At 39.5% G+C, this 21,737-nt stretch overlaps 1 protein-coding gene across 9 annotated transcripts in view; it reads right to left on the bottom strand.

The window, feature by feature from the left end:
- The window catches only part of MAGI2 (membrane associated guanylate kinase, WW and PDZ domain containing 2), a 923,418-nt gene that overhangs the window by 722,230 nt on the left and 179,451 nt on the right, over nucleotides 1-21,737 (bottom strand). For all 9 annotated transcript variants that reach the window (XR_008892612.1, XM_056573436.1, XM_056573435.1 and 6 more), the window contains exon 2: nucleotides 4,602-4,718. Coding sequence is in view for 8 of the 9 variants with exons in the window: in XM_056573436.1 (XP_056429411.1) it covers nucleotides 4,602-4,718 (117 nt within the window). In the remaining variant the exon portion in view is untranslated. The remainder of the gene's footprint in view (nucleotides 1-4,601; nucleotides 4,719-21,737) is intronic.

Genomic DNA, 21,737 nt, shown 5'->3' with positions numbered 1-21,737 from the left:
CGCAGGGCCATGGTGCCAACATTGGGACCCTGGGCACGCTTCACCTTCTGCCGACTCATCTTGCATGTGTGCAAGGTTAACATCCTCCGGATGCTTGATGAAAAATTGTCACACCGCTGATTAGCTGATTATGCCCCCAAACAGTCCGCACTGATTGACTGCTACTGCTGCTGACTCCAGGAACCCCTGTTCCACTACCTCCCAGGAAGGTAGGCTGCCACAAAGCAGGTGGTCTACCCCGGGCACGTCTGGCTCCAGACTTCCCACTTCTGCCACCATGCTGACTCCCAACCATGCTACCACCTTGCTGGCTCAGCTGCTGCCTCACGGGCAACCTGCAACCCTCTTCTCCTGATGATGATGAAGCCCCTTCTGCATCCGGCTCCCAAGTGCAATTGGCTTCATCATCATCATCGAGTTTTGTCTACAAGTCACTAATGTCCTCCTCGGGTTCGTCAACAGTGTTTTACTTCAGGAGCCTGAACACTCGCAACACCACCTCCCACGTCACTCTCCTCATCACTACTTGCTTGCCTAGTGGAGGAAGCGGCGGATGTCTCCTCCACTTCTTGGCTGGTTAGTAGCTTCTGACTGTCCTCTAGAAGATCGTCCTCACTAAATAATGGAGCTGAACCCACAACATAAGATACTTCTGTAGGGGAGATGAAAATGACCAACAAGAGATCACCAATGAGGCTCAGATATAAAACATAACTTTTACTGAATTAACAATAAAAAGTGACAAAGGTATATAATACACTAACAGGTCGGGAAGGGAGAAAGGTACAGGTGAATCCCTAACCTAATGTCCCTACTTTGGATATAAACTCCTAATCACTAAGTGTGGAAAAAGGGGTAAGGGGGGAAGGAACAGCATAGGACATAGGCAATAGGAGGAGGGGGACTGCTCCCGGGCCATGCCAACTGAGGGTTGTGTCTGAGGAATTCACCAACTGTTAACTGGGGGTGTCAGATGTCACTTGTGATGAAGTGGATGACCGAGTTAATCAATCAATGATGGCAAATGGGTTATTGGTCGAGACACCACCGCTAGCTGATACCGGGAGCTCAGGCCCCTCGCTGCAACTCCTGCTGCCAATCGCCCCTAGTCTGCTGCGAGCTCTGCCTCACGAATTTAGGCCTCTACCACTCCTTTGTGCACGTCCTGGCACTTCTCTGACTGAAATACTTAAACACCAGCTGACTGTGTATATGTTACACTTATTAGAGGAGAACAATACGCTCCACTACCCTTAAAACTGTATAAGACTACAAAAACTAGTGTACAGTTTACACTTATGAGAGCTGGACAATACGCTCCACTACAAACTGTATAAGGCTACAGAAACAAGTGTGTAGCTTTGGCTGGACTTTCACTGAAACTAGGCCCAAATTAGTTTTACAGGGAAATATATAAAGGGCACCACATAGGTGTATGTGCAGTTTAAACTTATGAGAGGAGGTCTATGCGCTCCACTAAAAACTCTATAAGGCTACAGAAACAAGTTGGTATCTTTGGCTGGCCTTTCACAGTAACTAGGCCAAAATCAGTTTTTCAGGAAAAAATAACGTACAACATGTAGGTGCACCTACACTTTACACTTATGAGAGCTGGACAATATGCTCCGCTTAAAACTATATAAGGCTACAGAAACAAGTGTGTAACTTTGGCTGGCCTTTCACAGTAACTAGGCTCAAATTTGTTTTTCAGGAAAAAAAACGTACACCACGTAGGTGCGCCTACACTTTATATTTATGAGAGCTGGACAATATGCTCCGCTTAAAACTGTAGAAGGCTACAGAAACCAGGGTGTAGCTTTGGCTGGCCTTCCACAGTAACTGGGACAAAATTTGTTTTTCAGGGAAAAAAAACGCACACCACCTATGTACGCACAGGTTACACTTTTGAGAGGACAATAAGCTCCGCTACACACTGTAATCAGGTGACTATGGCTTTTCTTGCTCACCCTAACTGGCCCCTGTTAGCTTTACAGTTGTTGTACAACCAATTTCAGCAGTACAGAATCTGTGTGTAGTAGAGCCCAGTACAGCATTATGAGGCACTAATAGCAGGAGACAATGGCTTTTACTGCTCTGCCTAACTGATCCCTTTAAGCTTTAGAGTTGCTGTACACCCCACTTCCGCAGTGGAGTCACTGTGTATTACACCCAAAAGTGTACTTTCTCTCTGTCAATGTTTTAATGCAGTGATTTGGGCTTGTGGTGAATCACTGCTGTAAAGCTGTTTTTCTGTGCAGCGCACACAATGCTCTATCGCTCCATGCAATGAAACGCTCTCTCTGAAATAAAACAGTGATGTGACTGGCCGCAAGATGGCTGCCGATTATATAGGGCTGTGACATCACAGGAGTGTCTGGCTGCTGATAGGCTGCATGCTGCATGTGATTCAGGGTCATCCCACCTACTCACCTTCCCAGAGTTTCTTACCCCATGTCCTCACATGTGGATCCTCCATTTTTGATGCCCTGGAGCCTGGACCACACTAAGTGGAGTTTAATGAAGCGATTTGTGCGATCGAATATTCGGTTTCGTTGCAAAGCAAATTTTCCCTGAAATTCGGATTCGTCAGATTCGATTCGCTCATCCCTAGACACAACCTTAAAAATGCAGTATACTGAATAATTTTACTTAAAAGTCATCAACCCTTTTAATTCACTGCATATTGGATAGTTATGTAGGTTTCAAATATATAGTCTGTTTTTAATTCCCCACCATTTCCTAGATATATTCTTGTTATGTCTTGGAAATATTCTTTTTAAAATACTATTTTTAAAACCTAACCAGTTTTCTATGATTGCACCTAGTCTGAAGACTAAAACTCATACCCTTAGACCATTTTCACATTGTGCAGTGTCCACTTGGGGTATATGTTGGGGTGATTCCTCAACATACACCTGTATGATGAAGCTTAGTAGCATCTCTCATACATAAATGCCCACTTAAAAAAAAAAAAATAATTACTGGTTTATATACTGCTTTATATACTGCAATATTTAATTCAGCATATAAAAACCCCAACGGAACAAAAAAACATCCTAACTTTAATTTGATCTTAATTAGGTATAGTGTTTTTTTCTTTCTTTATACACACTGGAATATAAGCCTGAATCTTATTACTTTTTCTATATGAATGTAAAATTAAGGTATTTTGTTGTGACAACATGAAGAGACAGATCTACAAACGCAAAACATGTTCAGGAAACATAATTATTTGGAAAATACTAAACAAAAACAAACAAACAAAAAAGCAATGCAAAATTCAGACAACAAAACAACAACAAAAAATAACTGCAGTGCAATGATTCTTCTCTGTGTGAATAGACAAATCTATAATGCATGTAGTCAGTTGCAGACATAACAACGCTTGGATGCAGCTTTCATCATGGCGTAATACAATGGCATTTAAACAAAGTGTCTTGCAGTCACAGATAAACACAGAATTTAAAGCAGGGTCACAAATCAATACTGAAGTGTAAAAAACATGAAGGCAACTGATGCAGTGAGTTAAATGAAAGTTGTCATCTGGCACCTTGAATTCAACAGCAATGACTTCAGTATAATGTGGAATATAAAATAACAGACATATGTTACCTGACAATCGCCAAGGTGGTTCAATTGTATCTATGAAACTGGGTTAGGCTGCTCAAAATTTGGCCCATTATATGCCAATAATACTATCCTAGCATTCTTGCCCACTTAGTTGCCTCAAGATGGCTCATATGATTGTAACTTCCATTCTACCTTAGTAGACTAGCTTAAGCTCAATAGAGGAGATTTTTAAAACATTTTTTTACTGGTTAGTTGCCTATTTTGTCATTATTTTTGCAAGTTGGTTTTGCATGATTTTTTTTAAATCAGATCGATCGCCTGAGTGACTAAGGTCAGTGATACTTTACTCTCACTGCACGGCACTTGGCGGCCCGCTATTCTCGTTTCTTTGCTTCCGTAACAGTCCTGTATGATTCTGATGGAGGTCCAGGTAGGTCTGAATAGTCAATAATTGTTGTATATATAACGAATGTACAGTACAATAAATTCACATTAACTGCAAGTTGAGTGCTAAGTCGATAAAAATGCATGCACTTTATGTTGCACCCACATTTTTGCGGATTGCGGCTGAAAATGTGCGCCTAAAAAAAGTAATGGGCCGAAGTTTATACTGTGTGAACATAGCCTATGAGTGCATCAACCGATAAGATTCAGTTTTTTACACATTCAAACGTATACACTCAATGGTAATCTGAATTGTGTTCTGAACAGACCGTAACAGGAATGGCACAAGTCAGAGTTCTAAGAAAAGATGTGCAGCATTCCTCATATTAAGGGGAATATAACTATTTACTTAAACAGATGTCTCAGGAGATAAATCAGTTTTAGTAAGCACTTTTTTCCCCCAATAGCAACACACTTTTCTGTCCAGTTATAGGAGTCACCGCTGTCGAGCATGTAAGGTAAACATTAACTTCATATTTAGGTATATTTAATGATACATTCACATAATTTTCATGCACATTGAAGAACCTGAATAAAGAGAATACACTTCAATAGATTAAATACGGTACATGATGTGCAGTACTCACATGGCACTGTTCGGAGGTAGAGGTTGTCTCGTATGATTTGCTGTAGTTCATGATCTACTGAACCTTTCTGAAACCGTAAATTGAGGTAGCGACGAAGGTCTTTGTCAACAATGCCTCCTGTAAATGGAGTACATAATCAAAACAATGGCATCAAAAGAAACATTAGAGCTGCTGCTATAGCAGCTAAGCCTGTAAACATTCAGAAAACTGTCCATTTTGACTTGAGATGGAAATTAAATGTATATAAGTTTTCTAGAAAATGAAGTATTTCTCACAGAAAAGGATTGCAGTAACATGTGTTTTGCTATACACATGTTAATTTCCTTTGTGTGTATTGGAACTAAACCAAAAAAAGGAGGAAAAAAAGCAAATTAGACATGATGTCACACCAAACTCCAAAAATGGGCTGGACAAAATTATTGGCACCCATTCAAAATTGTCAAAAAATAAGATTGTTTCAAGCATATGATGCTCCTTTAAACTCACCTTGGGCAAGTAACAGGTGTGGGCAATATAAAAATCACACCTGAATGCAGGTAAAAAAAGAAGAGAAGTTCACTTAGTCTTTGCACTGTGTGTCTGTGTGTGCCACACTAAGCATGGACAACAGAAAGAGGAGAAGAGAACCGTCTGAGGGCTTTAGAACCAAAATTGTGGAAAAGTATCAACAATCTTAGGGTTACAAGTACATCTCTAGATTTGCCTTTGTCCACAGTGCGCAACATTATCAAGAAGTTTGCAACCCATGGCACTGTAGCTAATCTCCATGGGCGTGGAAAGAAGAGAAAAATTGATGAAAGGTGTCATCGCAGGATAGTCCAGATGGTGGATAAGCAGCTCCAAACAAGTTCCAAAGATATCCAAGCAGTCCTGCGGGCTCAGGGAGCATCATTGTCAACGGGAACTATCCTTCGATATTTAAATGTAATGAAATGCTATGGCAGGAGATCCAGGAGGACCCCAATGCTGACACAGAGACATAAAGAAGCAAGATTAAAATTTGCCAAAATGAACTTGAGTAAGCCAAATTCCTTCTGGGAAAACGTCTTGTGGACAGATGAGATCAAGATTTTTGGCAAAGCACATGATTCTACTGTTTACCAAAAATGGAATAAGGCCTACAAAGAAAAGAACACAGTACCTACAGTGAAATATGGTGGAGGTTCAATGATGTTTTGGGGTTGTTTTGCTGCCTCTGGCACTGGGTGCCTTGAATGTGTGCAAGGCATCATGAAATCTCAGGATTACTAACGGATTTTGGGTCGCACTGTACAGCCCAGTGTCAGAAAGCTTGGTTTGCATCTGAAATCTTGGGTCTTCCAGCAGGACAATGACCCCATATATACGTCAAAAAGAAACCAGAAATGGATGGCAACAAAGCGCTGGAGAGTTCTGAAGTGGCCAGCAATGAGTTCAGATCTAAATCCCATTGAACACTTGTGGAGAGATCTTAAAATTGCTTTTGGGAAAAGCCACCCTTCCAATAAGAGAGACCTGGAGCAGTTTAAAAACAAATAGTGGCCCAACATTCTGGCTGAGAGGTGTAAGAAGCTTATTGATGGTTTACGAAGCCACTGATTTCAGTTATTTTTTCCAAAGGGTGTAAAACCAAATATTAAGTTAAGGGTTCACATAATTTGGTTCAGCCCATTTTTGGAGTTTGCTGTGACATTATGTCCAATTTGCTTTTTTTCCTCCCTTTTTTGGTTTAGTTCCAATACACACAAAGGGACTAAACACGTGTATAGCAAAACGTTTTACTGCAATCCTTTTCTGTGAGAAATATTTGATTTTCTAGAAGAATTTCATGGGTGCCAACATTTACGGCCCTGACTTTATAAATATAAACTATTTGTATATATGTTATTGTTGGACAGTTATTCATGAGGGTACTTAATGTGTGACAGTAGTAGTCAGTATTTCTAGTGCCTGTTACACCCTTAGGTTCTATGTGTAGTCTAGAACAGGCAGATGTAAGGGGCGTGGCCAGGAAAACAATAAATATTGACCGCTAATGACAGTTGTTTGATTTTGATTCAACATACGACACATCATTATACAAGTCTATGTTGTCCACATAAAATGCATGTAACAGGTAAGGCTACTTTCACACTATGAGCATTCATCCTTTATTAAACATCCGTTTTCTGTGTAAAAACAGATGTATAATAATGGATTAAATAATGGGTGCTAACGGCTGAATAATGTCTGTCAAAATAAGGGCATATTCATCCGTTAAGACCCGTTATAACACTCCTCATGTACGGCCGGGACTACTACTACTCCCATCACAAAACAGACTTGTTTCCATGATGGGAGTAGTAGTTCCCCGGCTGCGGGAGTCTACCGGTGGCTGCGGAGGCTACATTAGTGTTTTTACTACAACCCCCATCATGGAACAGACTGTTCCAAGATGGGGGTTGTAGTACAGGGACTGAGGGATTAATTGCATTGGGTCTCATTCTGTTAATAAATAGGGGAGCAGGCAGTATGCTCCACTCCCCTGCGATGCACGAGGTATTTACTTTCATTTTCAAATTCCCCGGCGGGAGCCCTGAATGGCCGGTACTGAGGAGCCATTGAGGGCTCCCGGCGGGTTTTCAAATAGAAGTGCTGCAGTGGGGAAAGATATATAGAATCGCTGGCGTAATATATCTGGCCCCCACAGCGCTTCAATATATCTATATATCCGCCGGCCAGATGCGCTGCTGAAAGAATACTTTTCATTCATATTGCTGCAATGGCATTTGATTATAGAAGCGCTGTAGGGGCCAGACATATGGTTATATATGTCTGACACCTGCAGCACATCTATATACAGATGCCACTGCAGCGCTATGAATGACAAGTTTTCTTTCAGCAGCACATCGCGCCGGCCAGATGCGCTGCTGAAGGGGGCTTATCATAGTGCTGCGGGGGGAACATATATAAATGCGCTGTGGAGGGAACATATATAAATGCGCTGCAGGAGAACATATATAAATGTGCTGCGGGGGAACATATATAAATGCACTGCAGGGGGCAAGATATATGGGCTGTGGGGCCAGAAATATACCAACCCCCCCCCCCCCCCCCCAGCGATTCTATATATCTTTCCCTCCATAGCATTTCAATTTGAAAACCCTGCCACGAGCCCTGAATGGCTCCTCAGTACCGGCCATTCAGGGCTCCCGGCGGGGGATTTAAAAATGAAAGTAAATACATCGTACATCGTAGGGTGGTGGAGCATGCCGTCTGCTCCCCTGTTTAATAACTTCTAATCCTAACGGGTCTTTTAACTGATTAATTTTATAGTGTGAAAGGGGCCTAACGGTTTCAATTCCACTGGCTTTTTAAATTATTTTTATTTGTCTTTTATCTGTATTTATTTATTTTAGTCTTTTTCCTAGGTGGGTGGAAGCTTGGATACAATACTCTGTTTCCTCCCAGCTTTTCTCTCTATGTAGATAACAGATAATAACCGTAAATGCCTGCTGTCTATTAGATCGCAATTAGCAGTGATCTGCTCAGATTATTTTGCAGTAGTATCTCCCAAGTGCACTATGAATGGAATATCACCACGGTCAATAATTGGCTGCACATCTTCTGATATGTCATCATACTGCATGGAAGAACCAAAGGAGCAGCAGGGGGTGTATCAGGAAAAGTGAGTGTAGCTGTTATCTTTAAATCCTGGAATATCCCATTTATCTGGGTTGAGGATCTTTATTTTGATCAGTATTTTAGCCAAAACCAGGAGTGGATCCAAAACAGAGAAGAGATGTAAATCTTTTTACTCCCAGTTTTGGTTGAAAATACTAAACAAAATACTAACACAAATTGAGTGAACATAGCCTAAACTTATTATAAGTAGTGATGCATGTTTTCTCTCTGATATTTCTTTATTAAAAGTCCATAGGCTTTGCACACATTTGAAATCCTTTCTTATTGCTTCATTTTATCTTTAAAGTGTACCTGTCATTACCAAAACACTTTTCATATAATGTAGATAATATCATCATATGTATATTTGGGAAGAATTTTTTTAAATATTTCTAGGTAACAAAATACTGTCCCTGCAGCTATTGCCTGGGTGTCTCTGTGTAGAGACCGATACAGGAAGTGTGGGAGGGACAAGCAGGGCTCTGTGCAGGCTCCTGGCTTGTCAATCATCCTGATGTGTGAGCCAGGAGCATGTCACATAGCCTCACTGCACAGAGCCCTGCTTGGCCTCACTGCACAGAGCCCTGCCTGTCCTCTCTGCACAGAACCCTGCTTGTCCTCAGTGTACAGAGCCCTGCTTGTCCTCTCTGCACAGAACCTTGCTTGTCCTCTCTGCACAGAACCTTGCTTGTCCTCAGTGTACAGAGCCCTGCTTGTCCTCAGTGTACAGAGCTCTACTTGTCCTCTCTGCACAGAACCCTGATTGTCCTCAGTGCACAGAACCCTGCTTGTCCTCACTGCACAGAGCACTGCTTGTCCTTAGTGCACAGAGCCCTGCTTGTCCTCAGTGTACAGAACCCTGCTTGTCCTCAGTGCACAGAGCCCAGCTTGTCCTTAGTGTACAGAGCTCTGCTTGTCCTCAGTGTGCAGAGCCCTGCTTGTCCTCAGTGTACAGAGCCCTGCTTGTCCTCAGTGTACAGAGCCCTGCTTGTCCTCAGTGTACAGAACCCTGCTTGTCCGCAGTGTACAGAGCCCTGCTTGTCCTCAGTGTATAGAGCCCTGCTTGTCATCCCACACTTACTGTATTTGGACTCCTCAAAGAGACACATAGGCAATAGCTGCAGGGACACAAATATACACATTTTTAACCAATGTATATTACAAATATATATATTATGTTATTTTCTATCTTATATAGTGGTTTTTGCTAATGACAGGTACACTTAAATAAAAAGATACATTTTGTAACTACAGCTATATGCAGGACTCCTTATCTAGGTACTATGGAGTCTGTAATATTTGCCCATTTTTCAATTTTTACTGAAAAATATTAGCAGAAAAAGCATCTCATGTATTGATGGGTAACAATACAAACACTGCTAAAGAATAACTGTAAGGAAATACTGTATAATTAAATGAATGTTCATTGTGTTAAGCATGTACACTGTTCCACTAGACGTTTTACCAATACTCCAGAGCCTTTAGCTCTGGTCTCTATCTAAAAAGGTAAACAGATTTGTAAATTACTTCTATATAAAAAAAAAAATCCAAATTCTTACAGTACTTATCAGCTGCTGTATAATACACAGGAATTTTTATTTTTTATTTCCTTTCTGCCTGACCACAAGTGCTCTCTGTTGACAACTCTGTACATGTCAGGAACTGTCCAGAGCAGGAGCAAATTGCCATAGCAAACCTCTTTTGCTATGGACAGTTCCTGACATGGACAGAGGACTCAGCAGAGAGCACAGAGAGGTCAGGCAAAAAGGAAATCTAAAAAGAAATGAACTTCCTGTGTATTATACAGCTGCTGATAAGTACTGGAATGATTGGGATTTTTTTTTAATAGAAGTAATTTGCACATCTGTTTAACTTTCATGTACCAGTTAACTTAAAAGAAAATGATTTTAATAATAGAAGCCTCTAATTATTCACTTTACAGCTCTAATAGACACGGATAGATGCCTATATATAACCAAATACTGATCTGACCACGTATGTCCACAGGTTGTAAGTGGTATTGCAATTAGCATAGTCCTTTGGGGAAGCCCCCTCTAGAAAAAGCCATCTAACTAGGGATTCACAAAAACATAACTTTTATTGAATTATATTAATATTATTAAATCATAGAAAACCACACGTGAGTTAAAATTCTCAGTGCTGCTCACTTGCTGCCAATGTTGTATAAGGATATTTTCCAATTAGATAGGTAATCCCCAGTATTGGAGGTCTCTCACACCTTCTTAGTACTGTTGTGCTTAGTGCACTTACACTGGGCTACCATCCATTGGATCCCTTTGTATACATTCTCTTAATGCCTCTCTGATAGCACTGCTATCCAATTCTGGGAGGTCTCTAACTTGCCTTCCCTCTGTATGGTAGCTATTATGCTACTTGGATGCATATAAGTCATCAGCTCCTTATTATCTCTATTGTTCTTACATGGCAGAGTGGCAGCACTGCCTAAAATCCTAACTAGAGCCTCCCCGACTTTTCGCCATAACCTGGCTTTGTCAGGGGTTATTGAGGCTTATGGCTGCTCAAACGCTCGTTCGGCTATTTATTAGCTTCTATTCTGATGTCACTTCCAGTCTTGGCCTTCTCAGACGTGGTCCAATGGGAACAATGTTTATTATTCGTACTTGTTATTCCCCAATAGAGTGTTTTCTTATATATACCTCACAATGCCATGTGATCATCACATGACCATTCACATCCTCACATGATCTGCTCCATCATACGTGTCATGCACGTCATGTGCGCCATGCACCCAGCGCCATGCGTGCGTCTTCTCCAATTCACGCAAGACTTCAAACTTAAACGTTTTTCCTCAATGAGTCTTAATCTGTGCATGTCTTTGGACTTAGACTCATGAACAGTTTCTTCTTTTTCTTGTATGTACATAGTCCTCTGTGGTTGTCTATACTATAAACCTCACACTGCATCGATCTTCTGTTATAGACTGTCTTATGACTATCACTTATGACTATTCTGCAAAACCTCTTTATTGTTATCAGAGGGGCAGTGAGATCAAACATAGCCTCAGTGCTGACACCCCCACTGATCACTAGATACAGCTTGGAAGAAGTGCGTACTAAGCATGTTCTCCACCAGCTCTGTGCCATGTGACTGAGACGGACTCACAATTTAAGTCTATGGAACTATCTTGCGCGATACGTAAGTCTATAGTAAGTGCTCAGAACCTGACCAGAAAAACTTTTGGACATGCCACTTAGATATGTCAAACATTTTCAAGTGGCAGGCACCATTTAAATGTTCTAGTCTTCAAGACAAACTTGACTGGGTGTTCAATGGGTTAATCTTCATCTTCTGTTATTTATAAGAAAGCAATAAGGGAATGCTGACAAAGAATCATGGTCATTGACATCTAGAATTATATCTCAACAAGATGGTTTACTATGTCTTTTTAAGTAACAGCTATTTAGCTACAGCATCTGGAGAATGGATGATAGGTTGCTATGTAATATACTGTCATTATTGCTTTTGCATTCTACTTTTTAACTCATAAATTAAGACACAGTGTTATGTTTCCTAATTTATGTGGAGTATAATAAAGCATTGGATGCTGTTACAATTTACTGAGATCTGAGCTTGTTTGGATGCATTTCGGAGCATTAACCATAATGAATATTTATCCACGAGTGGATGAGGTACATATTTATCACCAGTAATGAATTCCTTTCAGTACATTTAGCATTTAAGGGAATCGATTGCTGTTTTGAAAACAAAATTAATGACATGATTTTTGGGCACTGAACCTTTACAATCCTGTTTTCTAACACAATCTGGTATTATCCATTGCTATGGAAAACTGGTCACATATGGACCAATTGTGGTCACATTCATCGATTGTCTAACTATACAGGAACAGAAAGGTGACTTCTTCAATCACCATCCAGGTAAACTGAAAGCCTTATACCCATTTCAAGAACAAAATATTGGTATTGGAGGCATAGAGTTAGAACTTCTAGTATTGTTAGGAATGCACCCATAGACTTCCCGGTGCTCCAGATGTTATCTGTTACTAAAACAGGAAACAAAGATGAAACAGTAATAGACAGGTGTGAAATAGGAACTCAGCACAGCAAAGCTTTATGCATGTAATATCAGATAATAATGGCATAAGAGGATTAAGATGGAAAGATGGAGGGGAGGGGTAATGATTGTACCCCTCCATCTTAATCCCCTGTGCCATTATTCCCCACTCCCTCTGATCCCCTTTTGCCATTATTCCCCCCTCCATCTTTATCCCCTTGTGCTTATTATCATCCGATATGGCAAAAGGAGATCAGATGGAGGGGGGAATAATGGCACAGGGGGATACAGATGAAGGGGGAAATAATGGCACAGGGGATTAAAATGGGGGGGGGGGGGGGGGGTAGTCCCCATCCCCCCCTCCATTTTGATGCTGTTGTGCCATTATTCCCCCTTCCTCTGATCCCCTTTTTTCCATTATCAGATAATGGCACAATGGGATCAGAGGGAGTGGGGAATAATGGCACAAGGGCATTAAGATGGAGGGGGGGGGGATAATGGCAGAAGGGGATCAGAGGGAGGGGGCACTCTGCTTTGCTGCCATCATGCCAGTTATACAGCATGTATGATATAACTGCTTTATCGTTTACATAGGGGATAAGTTGTCAGCATGGTAGTACCCCTTTAAATGGACATTTTTGTACAATAGAACTCTGAGATCTATTTTACAGAGTTTGTAATATAAGAAGACAATGATGACACAGCTGACTTTACCTGTATCATGTTAGAGGTTCTACTTTATAGCGCCCAACATAGGGTGCTTTTGACTCATTGTTTAATAAATGTGATCATAATTTATTTAGAATTGTTGCATTCTCTTTTAGTGCATTCAATGAAGTCAATGACTGTCTGAAAATTATTCTCCCAGACCCTCCTGTACTGTGTTACCAACAACTCATAGATCTGAGGAACATTATAATAAGAAGCTCACTGCCCTCTAAATTACAACAAGGAACCTATCCCTGCAATGTTAGGGCCTGCGAAAACTGCTTCCAAATGATAACTACAGATGGGGTTTGTATACCTTACACACTCCAGGACTATAATATTCCTGGGACATTCACTTGCTCTAAATCTAATGTACAGAGGACAGAGACTGAAAGTAAGAATGAGGTCCCGTCGCTACACAATAAAAGACAATAACGCATAAACACCCGTGACCAAAGTTTTTTTTTAGCCCAAGACATAATAAAGATCACACGACATATGCCAAAAGAACACAAGCATCTGGGCAAATTTATGCCAATTGTTAACACATAGAAAAAAGGAGCGAATCTCTCCTAAAGTTTTATGGTGCACCTGCACTGATCCAAAGGGTGTTGTCTAATCCCTTTTATAACATTTCTGCAAGTGACAACAGCAGGGGAAAAAAAAAAAGAAATACCTGTCTTATATACCTATATAGTCTTTTAGTGACTCCAGGGGAGTGATGTATGATTTTCTTCTTTGTTTTTATGTGAGTAGATATATGCTTAGGACATCAGACCATATATATGTTACCAATAAGACCAATTGAATATTTACAATCATGTAGATCTCAAGGATTGTTGGTCTCTTCAATTTTGGTGCTTTTGTCTTATGTGCTTTATTTACTTTAGAATAGATATTAGGATTCCCCGGCGCTCTGGAATATAACTATGCTGCCCACGTGTATAAAAGTGGACACTATCTTACCACCAACAAACAAAATGTAAATATAATAATTAAATACACTGGCGCAGAGGACACCTAAAATATATATATTGTAATTGCCGCTGATGTGATCTAGCTTAGTAGCAAAAAAGTTCATATGGGGATACCATGTGCTGATGGGTGCTGAGGAACTGAAGAGATGCAACATCCGTTATACAGCCTATGGTCCATTGGTAAAATACCCTGTGTTGCATACCAATAAACTGCCGCTGACTGCTGGCATTAGCTGCTGTGCTCTTGATCTGTAGCGCTGAAAGATTTCCCCCAGCCGGCAGCGTCTCACCAGCGTGATGTCCGCGAGTTGCGAAGGAGCAGGAAGATTAGTGATGTAACTTCTGAGGTCCAAAAAGGTCCCCAACGTGTTTTGGAAGGAATGCACCTTCCTTTCTCAATGATAATACCTATAGGACTATGCTGCCTTTTATGCAGCCCACAGTTGGATCTATTCAGCTTGCAATTCCTGGAGTGGAATTTTCTCAACGATGGCATATGCGTTCAGCAGATATCAGACCAGATTAAAAAACGCACCCAATGTGAATAGTGACCAATTTTTTCAGATGCAGTCATTATAAAAAGGCAAAAAAGTTCAAAGTCAGTAATAATTCCAAATTGTCCAAAAAGTTCCCTCCTCTCCAATGTGGTTTCATTACTTCAATACCTTAAAAAAATAGAACCACCAAATACTGAGCCATGCTTCTGTTTATAGTGATTCGAAAGAAAGTGAGCCTCATATTCTCTTCTGATATTATATATATATATATATATATATATATATATGTATATATATGTGTGTGTGTTGCTTTATACTTGAGGATAATGCCCTCTTAGTGCAAGCAATGTACGTTTTTCCACTAGGTATCCACTAGTCACCGATAATTTTGGGACCTTGTTGGCCCCGATTTTACCGGGATTACACATTCCGCATGGGTAAAAGCCCATTTTTTTGGGTACAGATTTTAGAGGTTCTTTTTGATTTTTTTTTTACTGTAGGTACTACTGTGTCCCCTGCATTACGTGCTTTTTTTTTTAAAATAAAAGAGGGTTGGGGGGGAGCTCTCCTACTATTTTATCCTTACATAGTATGTTCCAATGTTTGTTCACAATATGCTTAAACAGAAAACTATGTTTCGAGTAACTTGATTTTTTTGGGCCTTTACCATTTCACTTACAACACTACTATTTTGAAGTTCATTATTTTTTTAGGAGGTCTGTCTGTGCTCCCAATTTAATTCATGATAGCTCCCAATTTGGTACCATCATATTCCTTTTGTACAAATTTGTTACACAATTTCAAAGATTCATCCCTAAAGTCCTCTATTTGGCTGCAATTGCGGCGGAGTTGCATAAATTTGCTGTGCAGAATATTTTGAAGCCAGATGGGGAGATGGCAACTGTCCATGTGGGTTTCTGATACATTTTTGTGTGTAACCGACCATTGTGTATAAATATTGTCAAATCTAAAAAGTTGACCTCGGTCTGAATGATATGAGGTGAAAACTTCAAATAAAACAAATTTTTATTCAAATCCTCTAAAAACATCTAGACTAGCACGATCACCTTTCCAAATAAAAATTATATCGTCTATAAAACTACGCCAGAGAACCAGATTTGCGGCCAGACCCCCATTGATGAAAATAGTGGAAGATTCCCAGAAACCCATATATAAATTAGAAAAACTGGGTGCAAATCTGGTCCACATGGCGGTACCACATGCCAGCAAAAAAAAAAAAAAAAAAAAATGTCATTGTACATAAAAAATATTTTGAGTGAGAATGAAAGCGATGCATTCCCCAATATAATCAACTTGTGTGGGGGAGAAGTTAGTTTGTATTCCTGCCTTCCAAGATCATGTTCAAAGACTGTGTATAATGACATAACATCTAAGGTGCCTAAAAGAAAATCGTCACACCACTCAACCTCACGTAGAATCTGGAAAACATTTTTAGTATCCTTAAGATATGCGAGTATTGTAATAACACATTTCTGAAGGCGGACGTCAATGTAGCGGGACATGTTGGACGTCAGACAGCCCACCCCTGAAATAATAGGTCTACCCGGGGGGTTTGTGGTGGACTTGTGTATCTTTGGAATTTGATAAAAAGCTGCCTTGTTAGGGTTTTAGATAAAAATAAACTCTGCTTCCTTTTGTCTCAGGAAACCCTTATTCAGACCCCGTGTAACTAAAAATGATAATTCTTTTTGAAATTTTGCAGAGGGGTCCTGTTTTTAAAGTTTGGGAATCCCCTAAAAGGGAGAGGGATTCTTGGTGGTAATCCTCTGCCTTTAAAATAACAATACTGCCCCCCTTATCTGCTGGCCTAATAACAATGTTGTTGTTGATTTGTAGTGATTTAAGGGCAAGTTGTTCATGCTTGGAAAGATTATTATGAGCATACATATGGTTAATTTTCAATTTTCGAATATCGTTAATAACCATATTATCAAAAGTACAAAATGCATCTGAAAATGTATGCTGATAGGTACATGTAGGTTGGGGGTTCAGGGTTAACAATGGGATATTTTACAAAAAAAAAGTTAACAAAAGATTCCCAATAAATATCTCAATAAAGGCCTCAAAATGATTAAAAGGGACAGATGGAGCAAATTTTAACCCTTTCTGCAATAACTTACTTTCATGGTCATTTAGGCTATAACCACTAAAATTATATATTTTTTGTTGTTGTTCTGTTAGTGCAGTGGATAAGGGGGTTTCTAATGCTTGTTGTTTCATTTTTTGAGCGAGTTTCCCCACTCGTGTCCCTCTTTTGCGCTTTTTCTCTCTCTTTTTTGAAAAAAAATCATGCTTATCCAATATTTTAGTGGTAGTAGTCAAGCCACCTTTATTGTTAATAGGACCCCTATTTCTTATTCTTTGTGTGTATTTATCTACCCTATGACTCGTAGAGGGCCCTTCAATCTCAATCTAAAGCTGATGTTCCAAGGGTTCATTTGTAATCTCATTTAATGGAGAAAAATGATTTTCTATAGGTACCGTATTGGATGTTATCTCTGAATCAAAGCCCTGCTGTGGAATAGGGGCAAACAGGAGTAATATTTCCCTCCATTGTAGATGGATTTCTGATGATTTGGACCTACGAAGCAACAGTAGTGACGTCCCTAATCTTCCTGCTCCTTCGCAACTTGTGGACATCACGGTGGTGTGATGCCACCGGCCGAGGCAGATCTCCCAGCTGTCAGAACCTATAGGGTTAAAAGGTTCTGACAGGTTCTTTGTTTTGTTGCCGGGTTACGCTTAGCTGTCTGGCTGTTCAGCTGACCTTCTGATGAGAGCACCTGTTGGGTTGCCTATTAAACCTGGCAGTTTGCTCTAATTCAGTGTCTGCGAAAGAGTCCAACTCCTGTAGATAGCAATTTACCCTGTTTATTCTTGATTTCCCAGTATCTGTGACTTTTGGCTTATCTTCTTGACTTCTCTCTGGTATTAGTGATTTTGTACTTTGACAATGCTGATAGTTGACATTGACTTATTGGGTGTGAGTGTGTTAGTTTTGCTTCTATTAGTCTGTCTGCTCCCTACTGTACCCTGACCTGTGTCTGTTTTATTGTAATTTATTATTTTGACAGTGACTCCCATCCCTTGTATAGGGAGGGACTGTCACCATGGTTGCGGATCCGTCACCTAGGGCGCGTACGTAAGTAGGCAGGGAGAGTGGGCGAGAATAGTGTCTACTTCTTCCCTGCCCATACATGACACCAGTGCTACAGATCAAGAGCACAGCAGCTAATGGCAGCAGTCAGTGGCAGTTTACTGGTACGCAACATGGGGGATTTTACCAATGGACAATAGGCTGTATAACAGACGTTGCATATCTTCAGTTCCTCAGCCCCCGTCAGCACAAGGTATCCCCATATGAACTTTTTTGCTACTAAGCTAGATAACATCAGTGTCAATTACAATACAGATGGTATATACATTTTAGGTGTCCTCTGCATATTTACTTTATCCATAAGCATATGAACTCTGCACACCTTGAAGGTTTTTAAAGGGGTTATCCAGGAATAGAAAAACACAGCTTATTTCCTTCAAAAACAGCTCCCTGTCTGTCTCCAGGTCAGGTGTGGTTTTATAACTTGGCTTCATTCACTTCAATGGAACTGAGCTGCAGAACCACCCCCAACCTGGAGACAGACAGGGAGCCTATTTTTTTTTTTTTTAAGAAAGTAACTCTGTTCTCTATTACTTGAAAACCCTTTTAAAGGCTTAGCCTATCTCATACTCTGCTTGAGTTAAACTTTCAGCTCAACATGAAATTTCAGGCAATTTTTTCATAATGTTACACTTTGGTAAAAAGTTACAATAAGGCACCTCTGTTGCATTTAGCAATTTAAATCTATGGGCATTAGAACATAATATTGTTTATGAGTTTATGGAAATGAGGTTTTATTTGTAAATGTTTCATGTTGTGAAAGTTTGAAAATTGTCCTGAAACCCCTGGCGATTAGCTGGCCATATACTTGATGATTGTACTGCTTTCTACAATGCAGTATGCTTATTAATAAGAATCAGTAGAATCGGCAAAGAGAACATTACTCATTGTTTGTATAATATATTACAGACTCAGTAATTTTTCTGTGGCTTTTCCAATATTTTCATTTCATTTTAGTATTTGTAATTATCTCTGCTGTATTTGAAATATGTGTTTTTCTGCAGTCAGAGTTTATTTTCTAAATTGTTGAGTAAAGAGTCATATTGGTAAAACACGAGATGTAAACTCATTTATCTGATTACTCACATCTAAATTATTATTTAGTTGTTATTTAGGGATGGAAGACAGTTCAGAAACTATTACCATTTTCAAAATAGATGCAATAAAAATAAAATGGGGTACTCTGGTGGAAAACAAATTTTTTTCAGATCAACTGGTGCCAGAAATTGAAATAGATTTGTACATTACTTCTTTATAAAAAAAATCTTAATCCTTCCAGTTCTTATCAGATGCTGTATGCTCCACAGGAAGTTGCATTTCTTACTAGAGTTCTTTTCTGTCTGAGAACAGCGCTCTCTGTTGACACCTCTGTCCATGTCAGGAACTGTCCAGAATACATGCAAATCCCCATAGCAAACCTGTCCTGCTCTGGACAGTTCCTGAAATGGACAGCAGCGAGCAGTGGTCAGACTAAAAAGAACTCCAGAAAGAAATACAACTTCCTATGGAACATAGAAATAATTTACAAATCTGTTTAACTTTCTGGCACCAGTTGATTTAAAAAAAAATGTTTTCCACCAGAGTACCCCTTTAAGGACCAGGCAATTTTTTGTTTTTGACCTTTCATTTTTTCCTGCTCTCCTTCTAAAAATCATAACACTTTAAATTTTGCACCTACAGATCCATATGAAGACTTGTTTTTTGCATCACCAATTGTACTTGAGAATTACTTCACTTATTTTATAACAAAATCAGCGACAAAGCAAAAAATAAAAGTATTAGGTGAAATAAACAAATTGCAAAAATGAAAAGAAAAAAATGCAATTTTGTAACTTTTGGGGGCTTCTGTTTCTACACAGCGCACTGTTCGGTAAAAATGACACCTTATCTTTATTCTGTCCATACGATTACAAGGATATCCAATTTATGTAGGCTTTATTTTCTTTTACTACTTTAAAAAAAAATCCTAACTACTGTACATGCACCAAAATTTGTATGTTTCTGACCCCCATAATCTTTTTATTTTTCCGCATACAGGGCTATAAGAGGCCTAATTTTTTTTGCGCCATGGTCTGTAGTTTTTATCCATTTCATTTTTGTTTTGATAGGACTTTGATCGCTTTTTATACCTTTTTTATGGTATATTGTAACCAAAAATGCACAATTTTGGACTTTGGTATTTTTTATGTGTACAGCATCGACCATGCGGTTGAACTGGCCTTATATTTTAATAGTTTGGACATTTATGCATGCGGTGATACCACAAATGTTTATGCTAATTTTTTGCTACAATATTTCCTTTACAAAATGGGAAAAGGGGAGTGATTCAAGCTCCTATAGGGGGCAATAACATACAATATTGCGATTGCATACACTGCTCAATGCTTAGCTTTGACTCAGCATTGATTAGTGTTATCGGTGCTCTGCTGCTCCAGCCTGTGGAGGCTGGAGACAGCAGAGGATCATCGATCGAATGGCAAGTAGGCAGGTAAGGGCCCTCCTGCCATCCACTCAGATTTCATTGTGATGGTCCGGATCAGTTTTGCTGAGCTGCCGGGATTGCTTTTTTTTTTTTCATTTTAGATGCCGTGATTAACTTTAATCGTGGCATCTAAAGGGTTAATGCAGAGCATTGGCCTGATCGGTGATGCCTGGCATTAACCCTGGGTCCTAGCTTACGGGCTAAGCGTGCTTCAAACCCAGTGGGTCCCGAAATCTATCAGCATTCGGGACCCACTGGGTTTGAAGCACGCTCAGCTTGTAAGCGTGCTTTAAACACCGGTAACGGAAACAGGGTGTACAGGTATGCCCCTTGTCCTTCAATAGCAGGATGCAAGGGCGTACCCATTCCCCCTTCATCCTTAAGGGGTTAAGACTGACATGCAGTTTAACTAAGATAACTGTGAAATGAAAAAAAAAATAGCAGGGACTGGTTATTTAGTTGTTGTAAATATAAATAATTGCTTTTTTATGTGGATGTTTTATCTATTTCCTTATATGTATTTTAGACATGCTGTATAGAGAAATCTTACAATAGGATATATTTGTTTTTAACCTCGTCTTGTGTGTAAATTTGACAGTTTGTCAAGCAGGCGGACTTTCTGTGTAGTTTTTTAGTTGTACAATAAATAAAAGACGAGGCTGGAAATGAATGTTTTAGGGGATGTATACAATTTTCTTGTTCCTTTAATAAATGTAATTAAGATTGAGTCCAGCACGGAATTGAAAAAGATTGATACCTGAATGGGATGGCACTGTGCGGTCTTTTAAATTGCCATTAAAAGGATTTATTATTAAAAGACATCTGGCAAAGCAAATTACCCACAGGAAAAACTGCTTTACTACAAACACATTCATTCATTGCCAATGTCCATAAAACCTGAAATGTTATTTGGTGGCTGATAATCGTCTTTATTAAGTTGTACTGCAAGGGTAAAAGCATTCAACAATTTGTTTCTGTGTATGTTTCCTTCTTAGAAAATTCATAAATGAAAAAATGAAAACAATTACAAAAAATTTGAACTTAAGTGGGAACAAAAATATTTGAATTAGTAAAAAACTAACAAACAAGAAAAACAAAAAATGAAAAAACAGAACCATGTTCAATTTAGACAATGGTATGTCCAGTGCCCTGGAAGATAAATTCAAGGATTTCACGGGGGTCCACTAAGCTAAACCATAAATTTACTGAAAGTACTTTGATGGGTAGTGGTTGCAACTTAAGCCGCGGAGGAGCTCTGACTAAGCACAGTACCGATAACAAAAAAACAGGAATTAGGGGGGCTCACACTATATAAAATGTATAAATAGGTTATATATGTATATCGAGGTGATGTGTTGCACGTACCCTTCGTGCCAAAACAAATTCAATAAAGACAATGTAGGAATACAGACCTCTAAATATAAATATAATGTTAAATAATTAGATTAAATAGCTAGTTGTACTAAAAACAAGTTTATCAACTAGCTAGTTGTATTCAAGTCTCTAATGTCAATCTGGTCCGCATTTAGAGTCTCTCCCGGTGAAAAATCTGGTCCATAATTTATCTGAAACACTAATCATCTGAGACACCAAGTA

Source organism: Hyla sarda, chromosome 4, assembly GCF_029499605.1.
Source record: "Hyla sarda isolate aHylSar1 chromosome 4, aHylSar1.hap1, whole genome shotgun sequence".
Taxonomy (NCBI): Eukaryota; Metazoa; Chordata; class Amphibia; order Anura; family Hylidae; genus Hyla; species Hyla sarda.
This window is presented reverse-complemented; position numbering and strand designations above follow the sequence as displayed.